At 43.9% G+C, this 25,559-nt stretch overlaps 1 protein-coding gene across 1 annotated transcript; it reads left to right on the plus strand.

Moving 5' to 3' along the window:
* The first annotated feature begins 1,094 nt into the window (after positions 1-1,094).
* Positions 1,095-25,055, plus strand: LOC124040781 (rap1 GTPase-GDP dissociation stimulator 1-like). The gene is made up of 14 exons (XM_046357875.1): positions 1,095-1,328; positions 5,002-5,106; positions 17,645-17,767; positions 18,502-18,627; positions 18,874-19,002; positions 19,368-19,493; positions 19,658-19,801; positions 20,157-20,288; positions 20,500-20,634; positions 20,849-20,974; positions 21,525-21,664; positions 22,070-22,196; positions 22,526-22,654; positions 22,768-25,055. Exons 1-14 carry the CDS (start codon positions 1,316-1,318, stop codon positions 22,893-22,895), a joined length of 1,683 nt encoding a protein of 560 aa, XP_046213831.1. The 5' UTR covers positions 1,095-1,315; the 3' UTR covers positions 22,896-25,055.
* The last annotated feature ends 504 nt before the right edge of the window (positions 25,056-25,559 follow it).

The raw sequence follows: 25,559 nt of genomic DNA on the forward strand, positions 1-25,559 counted from the left end.
AATTAGACCCAACCAAATAATGAGAAAACCATAAGATAAGTACTTGACACATTGGAAAGAAATGACAAAACAATAGAGCAAACTGGAATGCTATTTGGCCCTAAATAGAGAGTACACAGTGGCAGAATACCTGACCACTGTGACTGACCCAAAATTAAGTAAAGCATTGAGTATGTACAGACTCAGTGAGCCTTGTTATTGAGGGAGGCTGCTGTAGGCAGACCTGGCTCTCAAGAGAAGACAGGCTATGTGCACACTGCCCACAAAACGTGGTGGAAACTAAGCTGATCAATTTTGATAAACTCCAATATCTACAGGGTGAAATACCACAGTGTGCCATCCCAGCAGCAAGATGTGTGACCTGTTGTCACAAGAAAAGGGCAACCAGTGAAGAACAAACACCATTGTAAATACAACCCATATTTATGTTCATTTATTTTCCCTTTTGTACTTTAACTATTCACACGTTGTTATAACATTGTACATAGCCATAATACGACATTTGAAATGTCTCTATTCCTCAGAAACTTTTCTGAGTGTAATGTTTTTTTAATTGTTTATTTCACTTTAGTTTATTATCTATTTCACTTGCTTTGGCAATGTAAACAACTGTCTATCATTACAATAAAACCATTTGAAGGAGAAGAAGGAGAAGGAGAAGGAGAAGGAGAAGGAGGACGAGAGAGAATTAGAAAACAGAGGCAGGGACGGAGCGATACAGACAAGACTGACAGTTTTCCGAACCCTCATTGGTTTGAATGGTGTCAGCAATTTTTATCAAGTATTCTTTTGAACTTAACATGAATTGGGGTATTGAGAGTACTATATAGGTAGAGAACATTGAACAGAACAAGGCTACGTCAAGAACTACATTTTGACAAAAATACAGAGAGAACCCTCTAGTCCCAAGCTCTGGTACTGTGTGTGAGAGAAACAGAGGGAAATAAAGACAGAGAGGGGGAGTGGGAGAGAGGGAAAGAGAACGCAAGCGCAGTGGTGAGAGGGGGAGCAGGGTGGTAGAGCAGAGAGAGAGGGAGGGAGGGAGACACAGGCTGCTTAGCTGACTGAAGCAGAGCTGGGAGAAGAGGCACGCCTGGCCTGAAGGAGGGCTGCTCTTCTCTCATTACTAAGCCAAACACACACACACACACACGCACGCACGCACGCACGCACGCACGCACGCACGCACGCACGCACGCACACACACACACACACACACACACACACACACACACACACACACACACACACACACAGCCAGGGAGCCGGCAAAGAATCCTAGGGAGACAGAGTGAGCGCCTGCCGACCTGCAACCATGGCCGACATGGGTGAGTAGAAAAACCCTTTCTGAAATCCTCCCTTACAGCGTGTGCATGCCAATGAGTGTGTTTAGCAATGGAGGCTTTGACAATATTTGGAGCTGGATGGGAATGTACAGTACAGTAGGGATCGACACGGACGTAGCTCAGGCTAGACTCCAGGAGACAAGGAGTTTTCCTTTCCTGTCTTGTGTTCAAAGGTCATAGAAACATAGGCTGATATTACCAGCTCAGGTAAGCCCGTTGGGATAGACAAAGGTAGCAGGGGGCTGTTGCAGTAGAAACCCTGGAGACAGGGAGAAGAGTGGACAGAGAGCCTGTAGGGCTGGAAATGTCTAAATGGAAGCGCACTCCCACTGGTTGAATCAACATTGTTTCCACGTCATTTCAATTAAATGATGTTGAACTATCGTGGAATAGACGTTGAATTGATGTCTGTGCCCAGTGAGCTGTTGGTGGGATGTCAGTGGCATGAAGGACCAGGGGGGGGGGGGTTCCTATAGCGCTCGGTGGGACAGATTAACACTCTGCTGTAGGCAGCATTTCCCCTGTCTAGACACGGACACACATATACACACACACACTGACTGACAAATGGAAACAGGGAAATGGGGGTCTGTATGATAATTGACACTGTGCATATAACCCTGATAGCACCCCACTGCAGACTCTATTTCCACACTCCTTACCAGGGATTAGCCAAAGTGATTCGTCTCTGTGCTGTGACTCTCTCTGTGCTGTGACTCTCTCTGTGCTGTGACGCTCTCAGTGCTGTGACTCTCTCTGTGCTGTGACGCGCTCTGTGCTGTGACGCTCTCTGTGCTGTGACTCTCTCTGTGCTGTGACTCTCTCTGTGCTGTGACTCTCTCAGTGCTGTGACGCTCTCTGTGCTGTGACTCTCTCTGTGCTGTGACTCTCTCTGTGCTGTGACGCTCTCTGTGCTGTGACTCTCTCTGTGCTGTGACTCTCTCTGTGCTGTGACGCTCTCTGTGCTGTGACTCTCTCTGTGCTGTCACTCTCTCTGTGCTGTGACTCTCTCTGTGCTGTGACTCTCTCTGTGCTGTCACTCTCTCTGTGCTGTGACGCTCTCTGTGCTGTGACTCTCTCTGTGGCGCTGCTCAGAAAGTGTGTTAACAGAACAGCACAGTGGACAGCTGATGGTTACACCCACACATTGACGAGGCTCTGCCTTTCTCTCTCTTTCTCTCTCTTTCTCTCTCTTTCTCTCTCTTTCTCTCTTTCTCTCTGCTCTCAAATTAAGGATAATTTTTTGTTCACATGGCTTTATTTTCAGATCGGTTAAATTAAGTTGGAAAGGGATTTACGGCCAAGACTATAGTAATCAATAACAGTCTTGGCTACAAAGTATTGTATGACAACTCTTTGATTAGTCTACAAGTAGACTATATGGGGAGACCAATGGAGAGCCTGAATGGCGAGACCGCCCCCATGCACACGTGCCACACACACGCACGCACACTGTGTCCCCTGTCACAACAACATCCTCAAGCAGGAAAGTGTGTGACGTGACAAAACACTGTCGCACCAAGCGGTCAGGTATTTGCTAGCTGGAGGGGACAGAGGTATGTTGGAGAAATAATGTACACACACACACCGTCCCCCCTTCTCTCCCTAGCCTCTGGCATGGGGGATACCATTGCCAGCCATCCCTTGCAATCTCTGATGTAAAACGGCATGATGCGACTTGATCTCTCAGCCTGTGTATTCATATCTTCATGTGACTCTGGTCCGATACAGTATGTGCCAATGTGTATTGCAGAGGTGCATTGCAGCAACATTTATTTGCGATCACTGCAGTGTGTTTGGGGGAGTCACTTGAAATATCCAGAATTCACAGAAAAGCACCTTTATTGTAGCTTGTGTTGGGTTTGCATTTATTGACAGAAGACAGGATGATGAATGAGTGTAATTCTTTTATACCAGTACTGACGTGTATGCGCATTGGCAAGCCACTTTGAGATTGGAATAGCCTGAAGGTTCATGAGGGGTTTCAGTGTAGATGTTTCTGTGTGGGTGTTTACAGTGTACAACATCAAAATGTACAGTACAGGCATGTATTGTTTCTACAGAAATATCATGTAGTACATGTAAGTAGTGTAGTTGTTCTGCAGGAGGATGTGACTAATATACAGTGGGGCAAAAAGTATTTAGGCAGCCACCAATTGTGCAAGTTCTCCCACTTAAAAAGATGAGAGAGGTCTGTAATTTTCATCATAGATACACTTCCACTCTGACAGACAAAATGAGAAAAAAAATCCAGAAAATCACATTGTAGGATTTTTTATGAATTTATTTGCAAATTATGGTGGAAAATAAGTATTTGGTCAATAACAAAAGTTTATCTCAATACTTTGTTATATACCCTTTGTTGGCAATGACAGAGGTCAAACATTTTCTATAAGTCTTCCCAAGGTTTTCACACACTGTTGCTGGTATTTTGGCCCATTCCTCCATGCAGATCTCCTCTAGAGCAGTGATGTTTTCGGGCTGTTGCTGGGCAACACAGACTTTCAACTCCCTCCAAAGATTTTCTATGGGGTTGAGATCTGGAGACTGGCTAGGCCACTCCAGGACCTTGAAATGCTTCTTACGAAGCCACTCCTTCGTTGCCCGGGCGGTGTGTTTGGGATCATTGTCATGCTGAAAGACCCAGCCACGTTTCATCTTCAATGCCCTTGCTGATGGAAGGAGGTTTTCACTCAAAATCTCACGATACATGGCCCCATTCATTCTTTCCATTCCACGGATCAGTCGTCCTGGTCCCTTTGCAAAAAAACAGCCCCAAAGCATGATGTTTCCACCCCCATGCTTCACAGTAGGTATGGAGTTCTTTGAGTGCTCTCTAGCAAACTTCAGATGGGCCTGGACATGTACTGGCTTAAGCAGGGGGACACGTCTAGCACTGCAGGATTTGAGTCCCTGGCAGCGTAGTGTGTTACTGATGGTAGGCTTTGTTTCTTTGGTCCCAGCTCTCTGCAGGTCATTCACTAGGTCCCCCCGTGTGGTTCTGGGATTTTTGCTCACCGTTCTTGTGATAATTTTGACCGTGGGGACCGTGTGGTGAGATCTTGCGTGGAGCCCCAGATCGAGGGAGATTATCAGTGGTCTTGTATGTCTTCCATTTCCTAATAATTGCTCCCACAGTTGATTTCTTCAAACCAATCTGCTTACCTATTGCAGATTCAGTCTTCCCTGGTGCAGGTCTACAATTTTGTTTCTGGTGTCCATTGACAGCTCTTTGGTCTTGGCCATAGTGGCGTTTGGAGTGTGACTGTTTGAGGTTGTGGACAGGTGTCTTTTATGCTGATAACAAGTTCAAACAGGTGCCATTAATACAGGTAACGAGTGGAGGACCGAGGAGCCTCTTAAAGAAGAAGTTACAGGTCTGTGAGAGCCAGAAATCTTGCTTGTTTGTAGGTGACCAAATACTTATTTTCCAAAATAATTTGCAAATAAATTCATAAAAAATCCTACAATGTGATTTTCTGGATTTCTTTCTCATTTTGTCTGTCATAGTTGAAGTGTACCTATGATGAAAATTACAGGCCTCTCTCATCTTTTGAAGTGGGAGAACTTGCACAATTGGTGGCTGACTAAATACATTTTTGCCCCACTGTACAATGTGTGTGCGTGCACACGTGCATGTGTGTATGTGTTGCAGAATCTCTAACAGAGGCGTTGAGTGCCATCAGTGTGAGCACTGAGATGGTAGAGCAGGAGTTGAAGCCTCATCTGGACACCCTGCTGGCTGTGCTACTGGAGAAGAGTGAGTTTGTACACTACAGACACATCCCTCTACACACACCACTCCACACACACACACATCACTCTACACACACACACCACTCTACAAACACACACACCACTCTATACACACACACACACATCACTCTACACACACACACCACTCTACACACACATACCACTCTACACACACCCCTCTACACACACCACTCTACACACACACCACTCTACACACACCACTCTACTCACACACCACTCTACACACACCACTCTACACACACACCACTCTACACACACACCACTCTACACACACACCACTCTACACACACACACACACACACACACACACACACACACAACTCTACACACACACAGCACTCTACACACACATCACCACTCTACACACACCACTCTACACACACCACTCTACACACACCACTCTACACACACCACTCTATACACATTTCTCTACACACCACTCTACACACACCACTCTACACACACACCACTCTACACACACACCACTCTACACACACCACTCTATACACATTTCTCTACACACCACTCTACACACACCACTCTACACACACACCACTCTACACACACACCACTCTACACACACACCACTCTACACACACCACTCTATACACATTTCTCTACACACCACTCTACACACACCACTCTACACACACACCACTCTACACACACACCACTCTACACACACACCACTCTACACACACACCACTCTACACACACCACTCTACACACACACAAGTAGACACTGACCTCGGATTCATCAATCTCACTCCTGTCCTGTTCCCAGCAGTTAGCTTTTATGACATTGCTTTGGCCATGGCAAGCAAGGCCAGTGCATTTAGAAACGATATATCGTCTCAGCATCAATTATCTCAGCATATTTATCATGTTGTTTAGGGATGTATCATTCCCCCCTTTTTTGATTTGCTAGGCTGAGGCACAAATGTTCTCTTTTCTGATCATATTTTGGATGCCTGACGTAGTCTCGGCCCAAATCTTCAGTTATAAAAAGACTGAATGTTACGCAGCGTTCAGAACACCCCTGCTGTTTCTCATCTGTATTCATTAAACATCACAGTGCTGTGGAGAGGTGGAGGGGTGTCTTAAGAATGAAAGGAAGGAAGTGTGAGAGTGACAGGTCAGGTTATTCTCCAGCTCTCCCTCTTTCTGGTTCGGCAAATATCCAATTTATATGAGGTTGCACTGTGCACAAGCAGCCACATTTGGTTCTCCTCAAAAACGGGCAAGGGGACGTTACCATAGCAGCGCGGCCTAGTGCCTGACAACCTGAGCTGCCTCCTCGGCTGTTGTGACATTCTCTGAAAGGAGAAATGCTAACATTTAGTCTTCCTCTGTGTCTATTGCATCTTGCTGCTTTAATAATCACAATGAATGTCCCTCCCAAGCTCAACAGAGGAGGATTCTGTTTTAGTTTCTCTCTCCGGTCTTCTCCTGACATCACAGATGGGTTAGAGTCACTGTTAATCGGAGAGAGGAGAAGAGAGAGGAAGTCCAGACAAGCGGTGCACTCAGTGATCCTGATCAATCTCATCAAAGAGAAGGGGTGGATCAGCTTTAATCTTGTGGAAAGATTGTTGCTACCATCAATGTAATTGTCTGCATCATTTCCAATCCCCCATATATTTTCGGGGGTAAATGTATATATCCATGTACAGTGCCTTGCAAAAGTATTCATCCCCTTTGTGTTTTTTTTTATTTTGTTGTAATTTAAATTGAATTTTATTTGGATCTCATGTAATGGACATACACAAAATAGTCCAAATTGGTGAAGTGAAATTTGAAAAATGACTTGTTTCAAAAAATAAAAATAAATTAAAACGGAAAAGTGGTGTGTGCATATGTATTCACCCCCATTGCTATGAAGCTTCTAAATAAGATCTGGTGCAACCAATTAAGTCACATAAGTAGTTAAATAAAGTCCACCTGTGTGCAATCTAAGTGTCACATGATCTGTCACATGGTCTCAGTATATATACACCTGTTCTGAAAGGCCCCAGAGTCTGCAACACCACTAAGCAAGGGGCACCAACAAGCAAGTGGCCCCATGAAGAGCAAGGAGCTCTCCAAACAGGTCAGGGACAAAGTTGTGGAAAAGTACAGATCAGGGTTGGGCTATAAAAAATATCCCACGGAGCACCATTAAATCCATTATTAAAAAATTGAACAGAGGCGCTATCATCACCCCGAGAACTATTTCCCAACTATTTAGCAATTTATATAGCACAGCTGTCCATTTTTTCCATTTTAAATTAAATTGATATATGTTTTTATTCATCACAATTTTCTTTAACCATTTAAGGTCTTTAATGCAGGGCCGAGAGACAGGTTCCTTACTTTATCCCCCTTCTACTTGCCTCTTCCATTTTTGTGGTAATGTTGCAATTAGTTGGTTGTAATTTTGGGTAGAGCAGACATTTTCATATTGCTATGTTAGCTGCATGTGTGACATAACTCCATCAGTCCGATTTATAATATAATTCCCAAAAATGATAATAAAAAAATAAAACATTTTATCGAAAAATATGAGTTTTTTTTAGCAATTAGTATATTTGAGTTTAAACACAATATTTGTTGTATCATTTGTTCTGTATTTTCAGGTGGATTAAACTGAAATTGCAACCAACTCTCTAAGGCTTGTTTAAAAAATAACTATATTTTGGAGATTATTTTGTTTTCGAACAGCCGAAAGTGAGCAGTTGTAATCTGAATAAAGGGAAAATGGCCATTCTTGAACATAGGATGAGACATTCCGATTTACTAGAGAACTAGTTTGGATTTAAGTATAACTTTTGTGTGACTGATGCCTTTAGTGAGAGGTCTAATGCTTTAATATTTCATCATTTCTGCCCTCCAAATTCATATTTGGCCATATAAATAGGCCCTTTTAATTTTGTCTGGCTTGCCATTCCAAATAAAATGGAATATTTTTTTTTTCATATAATTTAAAAGCAGGTCACTAGGTGTAGGCAAAACCATAAGCAATTGGGTAAACTGTGATATGACTAAAGAGTTAATCAGGGTGACAGGTATTTTCCTTTCCATTGTAGCAAGATCTTATCTATTTTTGCTAACTTTCTATAAACATTTATTGGAGGGAGATCATTGCTTTCTTTCGGGATTTGTATAGTGAGTATGTCCACATCCCTGTCAGACCATTTTATTAGTAAACTACATGGTAATGTAAAAGTATCATTTTTTGTGATCCAATAAATAATATTGTACATTTATCATAATTTGGTTTTAATCCAGAGAGTTTAGCAAAAGTATCTACAGTTGAAGTCGGAAGTTTACATATTGTCTCTTTGCTTGACATAATGGGAAAATGGAAAAAATCTGCCAAGACCTCCGAAACAATTTGTAGACCTCCCAAGTCTGGTTCATCCTTGGGAGCAATTTCCAAACGCCTGAAGGTACCACGTTCATCTGTACAAACAATAGTATGCAAGTATTAACACCATGGGACCACGCAGCCTTCATTCCGCTCAGGAAGGAGACGCATTCTGTCTCCTAGAGATGAACGTAATTTGGTGCGAAAAGTGCAAATCAATCCCAGAACAACAGCAAAGGACCATGTGACGATGCTGGAGGAAACAGGTACAAAAGTATCTATATCCATGGTAAAACGAGTCCTATTTCGATATAACCAGAAAGGCCGTTCAGCAAGGAAGAAGCCACTGCTCCAAAACCGCCGTAAAAAAGCCAGACTACGGTTTGCAACTGCACATGGGGACAAAGATCGTACTTTTTGAAGAAATGTCCTCTGGTCTGATGAAACAAAAATAGAACTGTTTGTCCATAATGACCATCGTTATGTTTGGAGGAAAAAGTGGGAGGCATGCAAGCCAAAGAACACCATCCCAACCGTGAAGCATGGGGGTGGCAGCATCATGTTGTGGGGTTGCTTTGCTGCAGGAGAGACTGGTGCACTTCACAAAATAGATGGCATCACAAGGAAATAAAATTGTGTGGATATATTGAAGCAAAATCTCAAGACATCAGTCAGGAAGTTAAAGCTTGGTCACAAATGGGTCTTCCAAATGGACAATGACCCCAAGCATACTTCCAAAGTTGCGGCAAAATGGCTTAAGGACAACAAAGTCAAGGTATTGGAGTGGCCATCACAAAGCCCTGACCTCAATCCCATAGAAAATGTGTGGGCAGAACAGAAAAAGCGTATGCGAGCAAGGAGGCCTTCAAACCTGACTCAGTTACACCAGCTCTGCCAGGAGGAAACAATTTAAAGGAACTGCTACCAAATACTAATTGCGTGTATGTAAACTTCTGACCCACTGGGAATGTGATCAAAGAAATAAAAGCTGAAATAAATCATTCTCTCTGCTATTATTCTGAAATTTCACATTCTTAAAATGAAGTGGTGATCCTAACTGACCTAAAACAGGGAATTTTTACGAGGATTGAATGTCAGGAATTGTGAAAAACTGAGTTTAAATGTATTTGGCTAAGGTGTATGTGTCATGTTTGTCATTTATTATCATGTCTTGTCCCTGTGCTCCCCATTCTATTCGTTTCCCTCTGCTGGTCTTATTAGGTTCTTTCCCTCTTTCTATCCCTCTCTCTCCCCCTCCCTCTCTCACTCTCTCGCTCTCTCTTCTCTCTATCGTTCCGTTCCTGCTCCCAGCTGTTCCTATTCCCCTAATCATCATTTAGTCTTCCCACACCTGTTCCCGATCCTTTCCCCTGATTAGAGTCCCTATTTCTTCCTTTGTGTTCCGTTCCTGTCCTGTCGGTTCCTTGTTTAGAATTCACCGTGCTGTGATTGTGTATCGCCCTGTCCTGTCGTGTTTTTGCCTTCATCAGATGCTGCGTGTGAGCAGGTGTCTCTGTCAGCTACGGCCTGCGCCTACCCGAAGCGACCTGCAGTCTGTGGCCGCTTCTCCTGTTATTCCCCTCTACAGACTAGAGGATTTCTGTTATTCCCTGTTTGGACATTTCCTGTTAAGGATTCAGGATTTGTCGTTTTCTGTTTGGACTTGAATAAACTCTGTTTCTGTTAAGTCGCTTTTGGGTCCTCTTTCACCTGCACGACAGAAGGAACCGACCAAGGAATGGACCCAGCGACTTCAGACGCTCGTTACACTGCCGTCAAGATCCAAGGAGCCATGCTCGGCAGACACGAGCAGGAATTGTCTGCTGCTCGCCATGCCGTGGAGAACCTGGCCGCTCAGGTTTCCGACCTCTCTGGACAGTTCCAGAGTCTACGTCTCGTGCCACCTGTTACTTCCTGGCCTGCCGAGCCTCCAGAACCTAGGGTTAATAACCCACCTTGCTACTCCGGGCAGCCCACTGAGTGCCGCTCCTTTCTCACGCAGTGTGAGATTGTGTTCTCTCTCCAACCCAACACATACTCTAGAGAGAGAGCTCGGGTTGCTTACGTCATTTCACTCCTTACTGGCCGGGCTCGAGAATGGGGCACAGCTATCTGGGAGGCAAGGGCTGATTGCTCTAACAAGTTCCAGAACTTTAAAGAGGAGATGATTCGGGTTTTTGACCGTTCAGTTTTTGGTAGGGAGGCTTCTAGGGCCCTGGCTTCCTTATGCCAAGGTGAACGGTCCATAACGGATTATTCTATTGAGTTTCGCACTCTTGCTGCCTCTAGTGAGTGGAACGAGCCGGCGCTGCTCGCTCGTTTTCTGGAGGGACTCCACGCAGTGGTTAAGGATGAGATTCTCTCCCGGGAGGTTCCTTCAGATGTGGACTCTTTGATTGCTCTCGCCATCCGCATAGAACGACGGGTAGATCTTCGTCACCGGGCTCGTGGAAGAGAGCTACATGCAGTGCCTTGATTGACTCTGGGGCTGAGGGTTGTTTCATGGACGAAGCATGGGTTCGGAAACATAACATTCCTTTCAGACCGTTAGACAAGCCTACGCCCATGTTTGCCTTAGATGGTAGTCATCTTCCCAGTATCAAATTTGAGACACTACCTTTAATTCTCACAGTATCTGGTAACCACAGTGAGACTATTTCTTTTTTGATTTTCCGTTCACCGTTTACACCTGTTGTTTTGGGTCATCCCTGGCTAGTATGTCATAATCCTTCTATTAATTGGTCTAGTAATTCTATCCTATCCTGGAACGTTTCTTGTCATGTGAAGTGTTTAATGTCTGCCATCCCTCCCGTTTCTTCTGTCCCTACTTCTCAGGAGGAACCTGGCGATTTGACAGGAGTGCCGGAGGAATATCATGATCTGCGCACGGTCTTCAGTCGGTCCCGAGCCAACTCCCTTCCTCCTCACCGGTCGTATGATTGTAGTATTGATCTCCTTCCGGGGACCACTCCTCCTCGAGGTAGACTATACTCTCTGTCGGCTCCCGAACGTAAGGCTCTCGAGGATTATTTGTCTGTGTCTCTTGACGCCGGTACCATAGTGCCTTCTTCTTCTCCGGCCGGGGCGGGGTTCTTTTTTGTTAAGAAGAAGGACGGTACTCTGCGCCCCTGCGTGGATTATCGAGGGCTGAATGACATAACGGTTAAGAATCGTTATCCGCTTCCCCTTATGTCATCAGCCTTCGAGATTCTGCAGGGAGCCAGGTGCTTTACTAAGTTGGACCTTCGTAACGCTTACCATCTCGTGCGCATCAGAGAGGGGGACGAGTGGAAAACGGCGTTTAACACTCCGTTAGGGCATTTTGAGTACCGGGTTCTGCCGTTCGGTCTCGCCAATGCGCCAGCTGTTTTTCAGGCATTAGTTAATGATGTTCTGAGAGACATGCTGAACATCTTTGTTTTTGTCTATCTTGACGATATCCTGATTTTTTCTCCGTCACTCGAGATTCATGTTCAGCACGTTCGACGTGTTCTACAGCGCCTTTTAGAGAATTGTCTCTACGTAAAGGCTGAGAAGTGCTCTTTTCATGTCTCCTCCGTTACTTTTCTCGGTTCCGTTATTTCCGCTGAAGGCATTCAGATGGATTCCGCTAAGGTCCAAGCTGTCAGTGATTGGCCCGTTCCAAGGTCACGTGTCGAGTTGCAGCGCTTTTTAGGTTTCGCTAATTTCTATCGGCGTTTCATTCGTAATTTCGGTCAAGTTGCTGCCCCTCTCACAGCTCTTACTTCTGTCAAGACGTGTTTTAAGTGGTCCGGTTCCGCCCAGGGAGCTTTTGATCTTCTAAAAGAACGTTTTACGTCCGCTCCTATCCTCGTTACTCCTGACGTCACTAGACAATTCATTGTCGAGGTTGACGCTTCAGAGGTAGGCGTGGGAGCCATTCTATCCCAGCGCTTCCAGTCTGACGATAAGGTTCATCCTTGCGCTTATTTTTCTCATCGCCTGTCGCCATCTGAGCGCAACTATGATGTGGGTAACCGTGAACTGCTCGCCATCCGCTTAGCCCTAGGCGAATGGCGACAGTGGTTGGAGGGGGCGACCGTTCCTTTGTCGTTTGGACAGACCATAAGAACCTTGAGTACATCCGTTCTGCCAAACGACTTAATGCCCGTCAAGCTCGTTGGGCGTTGTTTTTCGCTCGTTTCGAGTTTGTGATTTCTTACCGTCCGGGTAGCAAGAACACCAAGCCTGATGCCTTATCCCGTCTGTTTAGTTCTTCTGTGGCTTCTACTGATCCCGAGGGGATTCTTCCTTATGGGCGTGTTGTCGGGTTAACAGTCTGGGGAATTGAAAGACAGGTTAAGCAAGCACTCACGCACACTGCGTCGCCGCGCGCTTGTCCTAGTAACCTCCTTTTCGTTCCTGTTTCCACTCGTCTGGCTGTTCTTCAGTGGGCTCACTCTGCCAAGTTAGCTGGTCATCCCGGTGTTCGAGGCACTCTTGCGTCTATTCGCCAGCGCTTTTGGTGGCCGACTCAGGAGCGTGACACGCGCCGTTTCGTGGCTGCTTGTTCGGACTGCGCGCAGACTAAGTCGGGTAACTCTCCTCCTGCCGGTCGTCTCAGACCGCTCCCCATTCCTTCTCGACCATGGTCTCACATCGCCTTAGACTTCATTACCGGTCTGCCTTTGTCTGCGGGGAAGACTGTGAGAGCCGCCAATAAACGCAGGATTAAGAGTCCAAGGTATTGTTGCGGCCAGAGAGTGTGGCTTTCCACTCGCAGCCTTCCTCTTACGACAGCTTCTCGTAAGTTGACTCCGCGGTTCATTGGTCCGTTCCGTGTCTCCCAGGTCGTCAATCCTGTCGCTGTGCGACTGCTTCTTCCGCGACATCTTCGTCGCGTCCATCCTGTCTTCCATGTCTCCTGTGTTAAGCCCTTTCTTCGCACCCCCGTTCGTCTTCCCTCCCCCTCCCGTCCTTGTCGAGAGCGCACCTATTTACAAGGTACATAAGATCATGGACATGCGTTCTCGGGGACGGGGTCACCAATACTTAGTGGATTGGGAGGGTTACGGTCCTGAGGAGAGGAGTTGGGTTCCGTCTCGGGACGTGCTGGACCGTTCACTCATCGATGATTTCCTCCGTTGCCGCCAGGATTCCTCCTCGAGTGCGCCAGGAGGCGCTCGGTGAGTGGGGGGTACTGTCATGTTTGTCATTTATTATCATGTCTTGTCCCTGTGCTCCCCATTCTATTCGTTTCCCTCTGCTGGTCTTATTAGGTTCTTTCCCTCTTTCTATCCCTCTCTCTCCCCTCCCTCTCTCACTCTCTCGCTCTCTCTTCTCTCTATCGTTCCGTTCCTGCTCCCAGCTGTTCCTATTCCCCTAATCATCATTTAGTCTTCCCACACCTGTTCCCGATCCTTTCCCTGATTAGAGTCCCTATTTCTTCCTTTGTGTTCCGTTCCTGTCCTGTCGGTTCCTTGTTTAGAATTCACCGTGCTGTGATTGTGTATCGCCCTGTCCTGTCATGTTTTTGCCTTCATCAGATGCTGCGTGTGAGCAGGTGTCTCTGTCAGCTACGGCCTGCGCCTACCCGAAGCGACCTGCAGTCTGTGGCCGCTTCTCCTGTTATTCCCCTCTACAGACTAGAGGATTTCTGTTATTCCCTGTTTGGACATTTCCTGTTAAGGATTCAGGATTTGTCGTTTTCTGTTTGGACTTGAATAAACTCTGTTTCTGTTAAGTCGCTTTTGGGTCCTCTTTCACCTGCACGACAGTATGTAAACTTCTGACTTCAACTGTAGATCCTCTATGAGGCTGTGGAGGGATTGCAATTGTGGTTTTAAAATAAAACATGAATCATCACTGTACAACGACACCTTTGTTTTTAAGCCACGGATTTCTAATCCCTTAATATTTTTGTTGGATCTAATTTTAACAGCTAACATTTCGATGGCAATAATAAATAGATATGCCGACAGTGGACAACCTTATTTTACTCCTCTTGACAGTTTAAAACTTTCTGAGATGAAGCCATTATTTACTATTTTACACCTAGGGTTACTATACATACAGTAACTTTGATCCATTTTATAGGAGATTCTAAAAATTTGAAATATTCTAGGCATTTATATATAAACTCCATGTAACGGCGTTCGTCTGTTGAAGGAGAAGCGGACCGAAATGCAGCGTGGTTGTTACTCATGTCTTTAATGGAAAAAAGCGATACATGAAATAACTGAAAGATACAAAAACAACAAACGGAACGTGAAACCTAATTACAGCCTATCTGGTGAAACTACACAGAGACAGGAACAATCACCCACGAAATACACAGTGAAACCCAGGCCACCTAAATACGGTTCCCAATCAGAGACAACGAGAATCACCTGACTCTGATTGAGAACCGCCTCAGGCAGCCAAGCCTATACAACACCCCTACTCAGCCGCGATCCCAAATACTACAAACCCCAATATGAAAATACAATAACCCCATGTCACACCCTGGCCTGAACAAATAATAAAGAAAACACTAAATACTAAGACCAAGGTGTGACACTCCAGTCGTACTTTATCAAAAGACTTTTCAAAATCAGCTATGAAAACTAGGCCTGGTGTCCAAGATTTTTTATAGTATTCTATTGTTTCCAGTACTTCTCTTATATTATCTCCAATGTATTGTCAATGTAAAACACCTGTCTGTTTAGGATGAATAATATCTGACAATACCTTTTTAATTCTATGTGCCAAGCATTTAGCTAGAATTTTTGCATCACAACACTGAAGTGTAAGAGGCCTCCAATTTTTTTAATGGACTGAATCTTTATATATACCAATTGGATCCTATTTCAGTAATAATGAAATCAGACCTTCTTGTTGCATGTCCAATGATCTACCATTTATATAGGAGTGGTTAAAACATGCTAATAATGGTCCTCTGAGTATATCAAAAAAAGTTTGGTATACTTCCACTGGTATCCATCCAGCCCTGGAGTTTTCCCAGCCTTAAAGGCTTTAATTGCATCAAAAAGTTCCTCCTCTGTAATTTGGCCTTCGCTTGAGTCTTTCTGTATAGATGTTCATTTTACATTATTATTAGGGAAAAAATCCATACAATTAGCTTCGGTTAGTGGAGATGGAGTAGACTGAAACGAAAACATATTGTAACGGCGTTCGTCTGTTGAAGGAAGAGAGTCGGACCGAAATGCAGCGTGTTTGTTACTCATGATCTTTAATGAAGAAAACGAAACGATACATGAAATAACTAAATACAAAAACAACAAACGGAACGTGAAACCTATTACAGCCTATCTGGTGAACACTACACAGAGACAGGAACAGTCACCCACGAAATACAAAGCGAAACTCAGGCTGCCTAAATACGGTTCCCAATCAGAGACAACGAGAATCACCTGACTGATTGAGAATCGCCTCAGGCAGCCAAGCCTATACAACACCCCTAATCAGCCGCGATCCCAAATACTGCAAACCCCAATACGAAAAACAACATATAAACCCATGTCACACCCTGGCCTACCCAAACATATAACAAAAACACAAAATACAATGACCAAGGCATGACACATATTCTTAAACTACTTTACTTCCTCTTTCAAAATATAATTCAGTGAATCATGCGTGACTATATTGAAGATTGAAAAATTATTTGGTGCATTTTCCCCCATATTTCATCCAGTTTGCTTTATTTTTATAATATATTACACTGGATCCATTTATTTTTGTTTTTCCTCTAACTTATTCTGTGCCTCTATGGGACAGTTTTTATTGCTATCTAACTGTACTGTTAGTCCTTCAATTTCCTTTGTTAATATGGACCCTTTTGATATAAATTGCTTTTGTTTTATAGATGAGTACTGAATTGCATGGCCTCTAAAGGCACATTTAAATGTTTCCCATGCAATAAGGGGATCTGCTGTACCTATGTTATGTCAGAAAAAGTCAGTTATAAATTCTTCTGTCCTAGTTATAAACAAGTTATCATCCAGTAGGATTTGAGTACATTTCCAATATCCTCGCCCACGTGGAAATTCTGTAAGAGTAATATATATGCCAATTATGTGATGATCTGACCGCATTCTGTCCCCTATCAACACTTTTAAAACGTTTGGTGCCAGAGAGAATGACATAAGAAAGTAATCAAGACGACTAGCTTGATTAAGCCTCCGCCATGTATATCTCACTAGGTCAGGGTATTTAAGCCTCCATATATCCACTAATTCCAATATATTAATGACATTCATGATTTCCTGTGCCTGAGGGTGATAGTTAGTTTGTAGTGTGATTTATTTTACGGTCCATAGACGTATTTAAAACCGTATTAAAATCCCCCACCATAATAATAGAGTCTAGTGTTGCTTGTAGAGTTAATAAATTCTTATATATATTTTCAAAGAAGCGTGGATCCATCTACCTTGATGATCTGTTTGGACAATTTGCACATTTGGATCAAAATTCCTGTCAATTAATATCATCATCCTTTTGAATTTCTTTGCCCATGGGAGAAATATATTTCTCCCCCCCAGTCCTTTTTCCACAAAACGTAATCTAAATGTGTTGAATGAGATAACTGTAAATAATAGATATTATATTCCTTCTCTTCTCGAACATGTGTTTGAGACACGTTTCAATTAAATTATAACTGGCTATACTTATTTCACCACTTACCATAATGAGACACATGTTTCAATTCTATTTATCAAAATATATGTTTGTAATCGTACTATTAAAAAGTCAAATGATGATTGAGTGTCTATATAGCTGTACCATGATATTTGCATTGTTACTAAGTAAACCTCCAATTGGTCCTCACTATTCCACCCGCTAAAAGCCCTCCTCATCCCGGGTTGGGTTGTCATCCCAATGCCCGGCAGACCACCCCCAAACCCTCGGATCCCATAGCCACAGAGAGACCGGGACCCATCCTTCGAAAAGAGTACACAGTGCCACCCACAGAACAGATGCAGAGATGAGACTTGGCACAGGAAATGGAATGACAGTTAATGCTGGGACACTTTCATTTGCAAAAGTGTCTGAATTCGTTTCTGGTTAACAATTAGCTGGTTTGTCTATAAGTCAATAAAGATGACTTATGTTACTATCAAACCATTTGTCATTTTCTGTCTTCATTCCATTCCATTGTATCTCCATGCCAAGGAGTAGTTGACATATAAGTATGTTTATGATCTGTCCCCAGAGAAGGGTGCTGCTGAGGAGATCGCCTCCAGTGGGATCCTTCCCATCTTAGCCCAGTCCCTCAGGGTGAAGAGTCCTCTCACCAACCAAGTGGCGTTGGTGGTTGCAGAAATGGCCAGGGAAGGTGAGATGAGATGCCAGCCCACAAGACAGAGGAACAGGGGGCATGAATACCAATCTGAGTTTAATGGAGAGAACCAAGCCATTAATCACTACTACTCTGACTCACACTGTGTTTGAAAGACTCACTGATTAAAATAAAATAAGTTGATTTTATTGTCTGGCTGCAATCAAACTATTACCATTGATGGACAGTTTAGACAGAAAAGTGGTCTCTGTGCTACCTCACCTGCTCCTACTCATTACCTATCAACTAATAATCATGACCTCTACTAAGTACCCACTGGGCACAGACGTCAATTCAACTACTATTCCACGTGACATGGAAACAACGTTGATTCAACCAGTGTGTGCCCAGTGGGCACTTGAGGTTCAAAGTGCCCTTTCAAAATAAGTTATGCTAATGTGCTATTTTAATTAGCTTTATGTAGATTATATCTATGCATAATATATGTTACTGATGTGCCCTCTGCTTCCTTCACTATCCTTTGTTCTTTAATCTATGCATTTTTCTATGCATAAAGCATAACTTCTGCCACTGACTTATGTGCATTCTGTAAGAACCGCTCCCTGAACCAAAAATGAGGGGGTGGTTTTGGTTGCTACTCATTGACAGCAGCAGGACTACTTTCTATTTGCATCTACCAAGATCCAGCCCTCCGTTTGCAAACACACCAATGCCATAGGCTTACTGTGGGTACAAACAGAGATTGAGGAAATGCTGTCCCTGTGTTCCAGCGGCGGTGAGGGACCCGTGCATTGATGCGGGGCTGGTGACGGTTCTGGTGCCCCTGCTGAACAGTGCAGACGAGGAGCTGCTGCTCCACACTGGCAGAGCCATCGGACGCATCTGCTTCGACAACAGTGAGTGGGACTGACTCTCGCAGGCCCTTCCCAGGGGGAATCAGGCTTTACCTGCAGTGATAGGATCAATCGGAACCAGAACCTGCCTACTAAATTAATATGTAATCTTACTACGCAATGCTTGTCCTGATGGATTAGCTGGGTGTGCCTCCACCTCTCCAAGTGTATTTATCTCAGCCTCACTCCATTACTCTCTACCCCCTCCTCTCCCTTCCCCTTTTATCCCTCTCCTCCTCCCTCTCTCAGCGGCCCAGCAGGATCAGCTGGTGCAGTGTGGGGTGATCCCCAGGCTGGTGGCCATCATGAGGGAGAACCTAGAGAACGACCCACTGGTCAACGTGTGTCTGCTGGCCCTCTGTAACCTGGCCGACATGGGTGAGAAACACCAGAGGATCTTTAGTATACTCTAGACAGGGTCACAGAGAGGACCCATTGGGCACACACTGCTTGAATCAATGTTGTTTCCACGATATTTCAATGACATTATGTTGAACCAACACGGAATAGACTTTGAATTGACCTCTGTAGCCAGTGGGGAGGAAAGCCTGTTTGTTTTTGGTTACATTTCTGAACCAAAATGGTGTGCTTGTCTCATATGTTTACTTGGAGACTGCGTATACTGAGTTGAACCAGTTATTGTGTTTTTCACATTCTTATCTGTGAATGAGAATTATTTCTTAACTGACAGGCCTGGTTAGATAAAGGTGTCAATTCAAATATGTGGCCTCTGACCCCTGCAGACACGACGCGGGAGGCTCTGGTAGAGGTGGGTGTGGCAGAGGTGCTGACGGCCCAGCTAAAACTGGCTACTGACGCAGAGAGAAGACACATCATACTGGAGGTTCTGGGATCACTGGGAGAGAGTGGTACATCTGGGCAAGGGCCTGAAATGTGGTCATTCAAATGATGATCATTTATACAGACACGGATGAGATTAAATAGGCTGCAAGTGAGGTTTAAGCTTTTCACATAGAGGGTTGAATGAATGTGTGCTCAGACTAACACACTCCTCCTGTGCTGCTGTTGTCAGACGTTCTGAAGCTGCAGTTTGTGGAGTCGGGGGTTCCTGAGGCTCTGTCCGAGATGATTCGGGGGCTACAGGGTGGCTCTGACCCCCATGACCTCTGCAGCATCAAGATTGCCTCTAACCTCATCGTTTCCCTCCTGCTGGGAGGTAAGGAACGCATCCTGACCTGGAGGCACCAGAATCCCTCTATGGTTCTCCCCTTGAACCTAACCCCATAGTCCATGCCTCACTCACCCACACCCCTTCACTGTCTGTCAGCTCACATCACTCAAATTGATTGATGTTTGATTCCGAATGTAATCGAGCAAAGATACTCTCAGACTAAGAATCACATTTTATCCATAAAAATTAGCTCATGCGATGTGTTGATGATGATGATACGTGGTTTTCTTGTTTATTTATTTTATCTGTTACGATTTCTTTGCTAAATTAAATATGGATGATTGGTGACTGACTAGTTTGATGTGCTGCCTGTCCCTTTGTGCTGTGTTTGGTACATTAGATGAGTCCATGCAGAAGTGTTTTGGCGAGGGCACGGGTGTGGTGTACCGGGATGTACTCTCTTGGCTACAGTCCTCCAACACTCAGCTGCAACTGTCTGGAGCCCTGGCCATCGCCAACTTTGCCAGGAACGGTGAGATGACCAAATGCCTTCAGATTGACTTATCTGCATTGACTGCTTTAGTTTTGAGAAGTGATTCTCCTCAGTCTCTGATGTTCTTAGCCCATGTCTATATTCATATTCAATTACCTTATAACCTCTCTTCACCTTTCTCTCTCTGTATCTTCTCTCTGCCTCTTCTCGTCAATTCCTGTATCCTCTCTCTCTCTTTCACCCTTCTCAGACAGTAACTGTGTGAAGATGTTGGAGTTAGGGGTGGTTCCTCATATCCTGACCCTACTGGAGCAGCATGTGGACGAAGGCGACGTGTCCGTCCAGCATGCCGGACTGAGTGCGCTCAGAAACCTGGCGATCCCAGGTACATAGTAGGATGGATAACCACAAACACAAAGGCACGCACACACCGACACACACAGACACACACACACACACACAAACTGACCCCACTGAACCCACCACTGAATGTGGCTGCGGGAAATGAATGACTAATGTGTTTATCTTGTAAGCTGTTCTTACACTGAGGACTCTCAGCTCTGAGACCACTGTGACCCCTCTTCTCCCTGGTGTTTCAGCCAGTAATAAGGTGAGGATGCTGGAGGACGGGGTGACAGAGAGAATAAGGACCTTGCTGCGCTCTGACATGCCCCCAGTGCAGTTCAAACTGCTGGGCACCCTGCGCATGATGGTGGATGGACAAGGTTCGTGGGAAAGGTGTATGGTGAAGAAGAATGGGATGTGTGCTTAACGTAGAGGTCTGGGTTATACTGTATGTAACTAAACTAAAATCACATAGGTCAAATGCATTTATCTAGTGCAGAGTTAACTAAATGTGTGTTGTAGTCATTTTTATTTATGATAAACTAAGAAACAGGGCTGTTGTTCATAATAACTGTAGGATAGTTATTTGAGGTAATAATACACTCCTATAAAGGGAATCACCACTCTGAGTCTGTTTTCTCACTTCTAATCCTTTCATTGTTTATTTCCCCCCATTTCTCTCTCTCTCTCTCTCTCTTTCTCTCCCCTTCTCTCTGTCTCTATATTTTTCTCCCTTTCTGTCTCTCTCTCTCTCTCTATCATTCCCTCACTTTCTTTGTCTCTCTGTCTCTATCTTTCTCTCTGTCTCTCTCTATCCCTTTCTAACCATCTTTCTCTCATCTCTAATCTCCTCCCTCACTCAATTTCTCACCCCCCACTCTCTATCTCTGACTCTCTCCTCCTCCACTCCCTCCTCTCGTCCTCTCTCAGAGGAGGCAGCTGCAGTGCTGGGTAAAGATGAGGTTTTGTTGGCGAGGATCATGGAGTGGTGTGAGGCACGGGACAATGCAGGGGTCAGGGGAGAGGCCAACCGCCTCCTGGCCGCCCTTATTAGACATAGCCGTGCCCCGGTGAGTCACCCGTGGGCATACACACGCACACACACACACACACACACACACACACACACACACACACACACACACACACACACACACACACACACACACACACACACACACACACACACACACACACACACACACACACACACACACACACACACACACACACACACACACACACACACACACACACACACACACATACATACATACATACATACATACATACATACATACATACATACATACATACATACATACATACATACATACATACATACATACATACATACATACATACATACATACATACATACATACATACATACACACAGTAAGAGGATTACGTACTGTATGTGTGTAATCCTCATCTCTTCTAGAGACTGATTCTCTCCATTCCGACTCTTACAGGAAGTCATCAATGCTGTAACCAAAGCAGATGGGGTGCGACACCTCATCTCCATGGCAACCAGTGAACACTTGATCATGCAGAATGAAGCCCTGGTGGCCCTGGCGATTGCATCTGCCATTGACATCGGTGAGGGATTCTATTATCCTTTGAGAGCAAAGAGGGAAAGATCAATACATCTAAAGCTATCCTTTGGACTGACAGAACGTAGCTAGATACAGGTTTACTGACAGAAACCAAAATAAATAGATTTGTAATAATATCTGTATATACTGTTTTATGTCAGCATGTAATAATATATAATGCTTATATTTTACAATGGTGAATTACTCTAAGCTCTTTTTTAGGTTATACTAATTCCCCTGCATGCCAATGTTCAATACCATAATGTACTTCCTGTAAATGAGAGACTAACACTCCTTGCGTGTGTGCTTGTGACATGTCCTTCTGTTTTCCAGCCTCCATGCAGGAATCATTCCGAGAGGCAGAGCTCTTGCCCACACTGCAGAAGATGCTGGATGACCCAGTGGCGACGGTGGAGTTCAAGTTCAGTGCCCTAGGGCTTATCTGTAGCCTGGCCAACTCCAGTAGGTACCCCACGCATGCACGTGCATCCACACCCACACGCATGTTCTCTCGCTCCTTCTTTCTGTCTCTTACTCTCTCTCTTTGTCTTCGTCTCTATACTCCTCCCTCTTAGGCTCGATGAAGGAAGAAATGGAATCTCTTAACCTGAAGGAGACGCTCAACAAGCTCTCTGGTCACTCCAGCATCAACGTAGCCACACAGGCTGACACAGTGCTGGCCATGCTTTCTGAAATCAGCTAGACTGGCCTGCCCGGACCACTGCCCTGGTCAATGTGACCATAGACTCTCAGCACCACATGCCACCACAACCTCCCCTACTATCGTGACTACACCATTCTCTCCATGAAAAGAAGCAGATATTGAGTCTTCCAAACCTGGGCCTCCATTCACCAGGTCTATGGAGAGCACAGCTGGACAGAGCTACATTAAGACTGACCAACCCAATCTGACAGAGCGCTAACAAGGTGATAGCCTATGTTCTAAGCACAAGCTGAATGAGCCAACCCATGAAAACGCACACGAATCACAACAACCCCAGTTCAGTCCTCATGACCATCTGTAAAAAATAGTGTTTATGTGTGAAATAGCTCTTCTAATCAGTACTCCAATCAATTCACTGTATGTATGATTTCCGATAACGACCAGTGTATATTATCAAAGGAAACGTTTGCGTATAGGGTTAATCATGGCTACTGTTTCATAGCATCTGATGTGCTTACCCTCAATGGAAAACACAAAACTAACGCCTGACACTGTTTATCCATGTGATGTTCCATCTATACTCTGTATTGACCAATGTCCATGGATGTAAATGTTCCTAGAATAGGACCTGTCTCTTCTCTGTGGATCTTGCATAGTGAGATCCCCTCTGTAATATCTACAGTTTACAGCCCAAGAAAAGCATTCAAAGCCAATATCTCTGATATTTTACCAAAGTGCATTTGAATTAGTGCTAGTTATCTGAGAGCACAGGTGGGTGGGCACTGGGGATAATCATTACAGACCTGTGAGAGTGTCAGGCAGCTCCCCCACTTGTTGCCAGCTCCAAAATTCAGACTGAAAGGGATCAATATGTTATGTTGATGCTAGGCCAGCAAAGGGCTTGTGATGAAGGGAGCTTTAATGTTGCACTCAGAGCCTTGCTGATTCAACTCCTTTTAACACCAATTTGTTAAGGGGTCTTGAGCCCAACAGAGACTGACTGGCTATTTCAAAAGGATTAATAGAGCTAATAGCAACTGAAAAACAGCTCTCCATCTGTCTTTCCTTTTAGTACCTAATAGGCTACTCAATGGGAGCTGAGTTTGTAAATTAGCTTTTAATGTTGAATGAATGAGATTGGTGGGTTTTCTCACTATCTAATCGTGGCATGTGGTTGTTCAATGACAGACATGTATTTGTTTAAAATCTATAACTTTTTCATTTCAGAGAGACACATATTCATGTTTTTTTGCAAAATGCTAACAAATATGTAACAAATAACTACATTTTTAATAAAGAAATGTACAAATTATACTTTTGTGACATCAATAGTATTTAATTTTCTAAATAAGTTATTCAATACAGTAATATGAGATCTGTATGTAAAACATTTACATTTGACATTTTTGTCATTTAGCAAATGCTCTTATCTAGAGTGACTTAAGTAAGTGTAGTAAGTGCATTCACCTTAAAATAGCTAGGAGAGACACCCACATATCACTGTCAAATATACAGGGCATGAACATTCCATTCCAGCTAAACAATGGATATATAGCGTTTTGCAAATAAACACATTTTCATACACATCTAATATCTATTATATACAAATCTGAGAATAGTTATAGTTTACACACACATGAAGGTAACCAGAAGCAATCATTTCTGATGCAAAAACACAAATGTGAAAAATGTGTGGATATAGCATTATGGAAATAAACTCTAAAATGTGTGGATATAGCATTATGGAAATAAACTCTAAAATATGTGGATATAGCGTCATGGAAATAAACTCTAAAATAAGTGGATATAGCGTTATGGAAATAAACTCTAAAATGTGTGGATATGGCGTTATGGAAATAAACTCTAAAATGTGTGGATATAGCGTTATGGAAATAAACTCTAAAATGTGTGGATATGGCGTTATGGAAATAAACTCTAAAATGTGTGGATATAGCGTTATGGAAATAAACTCTAAAATGTGTGGATATGGCGTTATGGAAATAAACTCTAAAATGTGTGGATATAGCGTTATGGAAATAAACTCTAAAATGTGTGGATATGGCGTTATGGAAATAAACTCTAAAATGTGTGGATATGGCGTTATGGAAATAAACTCTAAAATGTGTGGATATAGCGTTATGGAAATAAACTCTTCAATTGATCTTTGAAATAACTATGTTGGTGTTTTAATAAAAAAAGGATGGCTTACAGAAACAACTGGCAATGGCCTGTAACTTATCTGTTCATTGGAGAATGTACTGTATGACTGAATGTGGGTGTGTTTCAGGTCTCTAAAATACTACATTGGACAGGTAAAGCAATTTGGAGGAAGGCTACTGGTCATTTTCTTCCTCCAGTCCAATACTTTCAGTTCAGTATGGGTCTGCTGTCTGCTTGTCGTTTTTCCAAACACAATGGTTACCCTTCTCATTCTGCTAGCGTACCCGGGAACGGTGATAAACACATTGTCTCAGACTCCCTAAGCCTCTTTCCCATGTGGGAGGAGAACATATTTTGCCTCATCCATATTCAGATAAACTAAAGTCTCAACAGTTACAGGAGTGGTAATGTTTTAGTCAGGTGGTAAAGGCCCATACTGTGCTTCACATCCATACCTACTGTGTGAAAAGTCCAGGCTGGAGAAGCACAGGGAAACAACGTGCCACATTACGGAGAAGACAACCACTCTGACCACTAGGTGGC

The sequence above is a fragment of the Oncorhynchus gorbuscha genome, linkage group LG08 (assembly GCF_021184085.1).
Source record: "Oncorhynchus gorbuscha isolate QuinsamMale2020 ecotype Even-year linkage group LG08, OgorEven_v1.0, whole genome shotgun sequence".
Classification (NCBI taxonomy): Eukaryota; Metazoa; Chordata; class Actinopteri; order Salmoniformes; family Salmonidae; genus Oncorhynchus; species Oncorhynchus gorbuscha.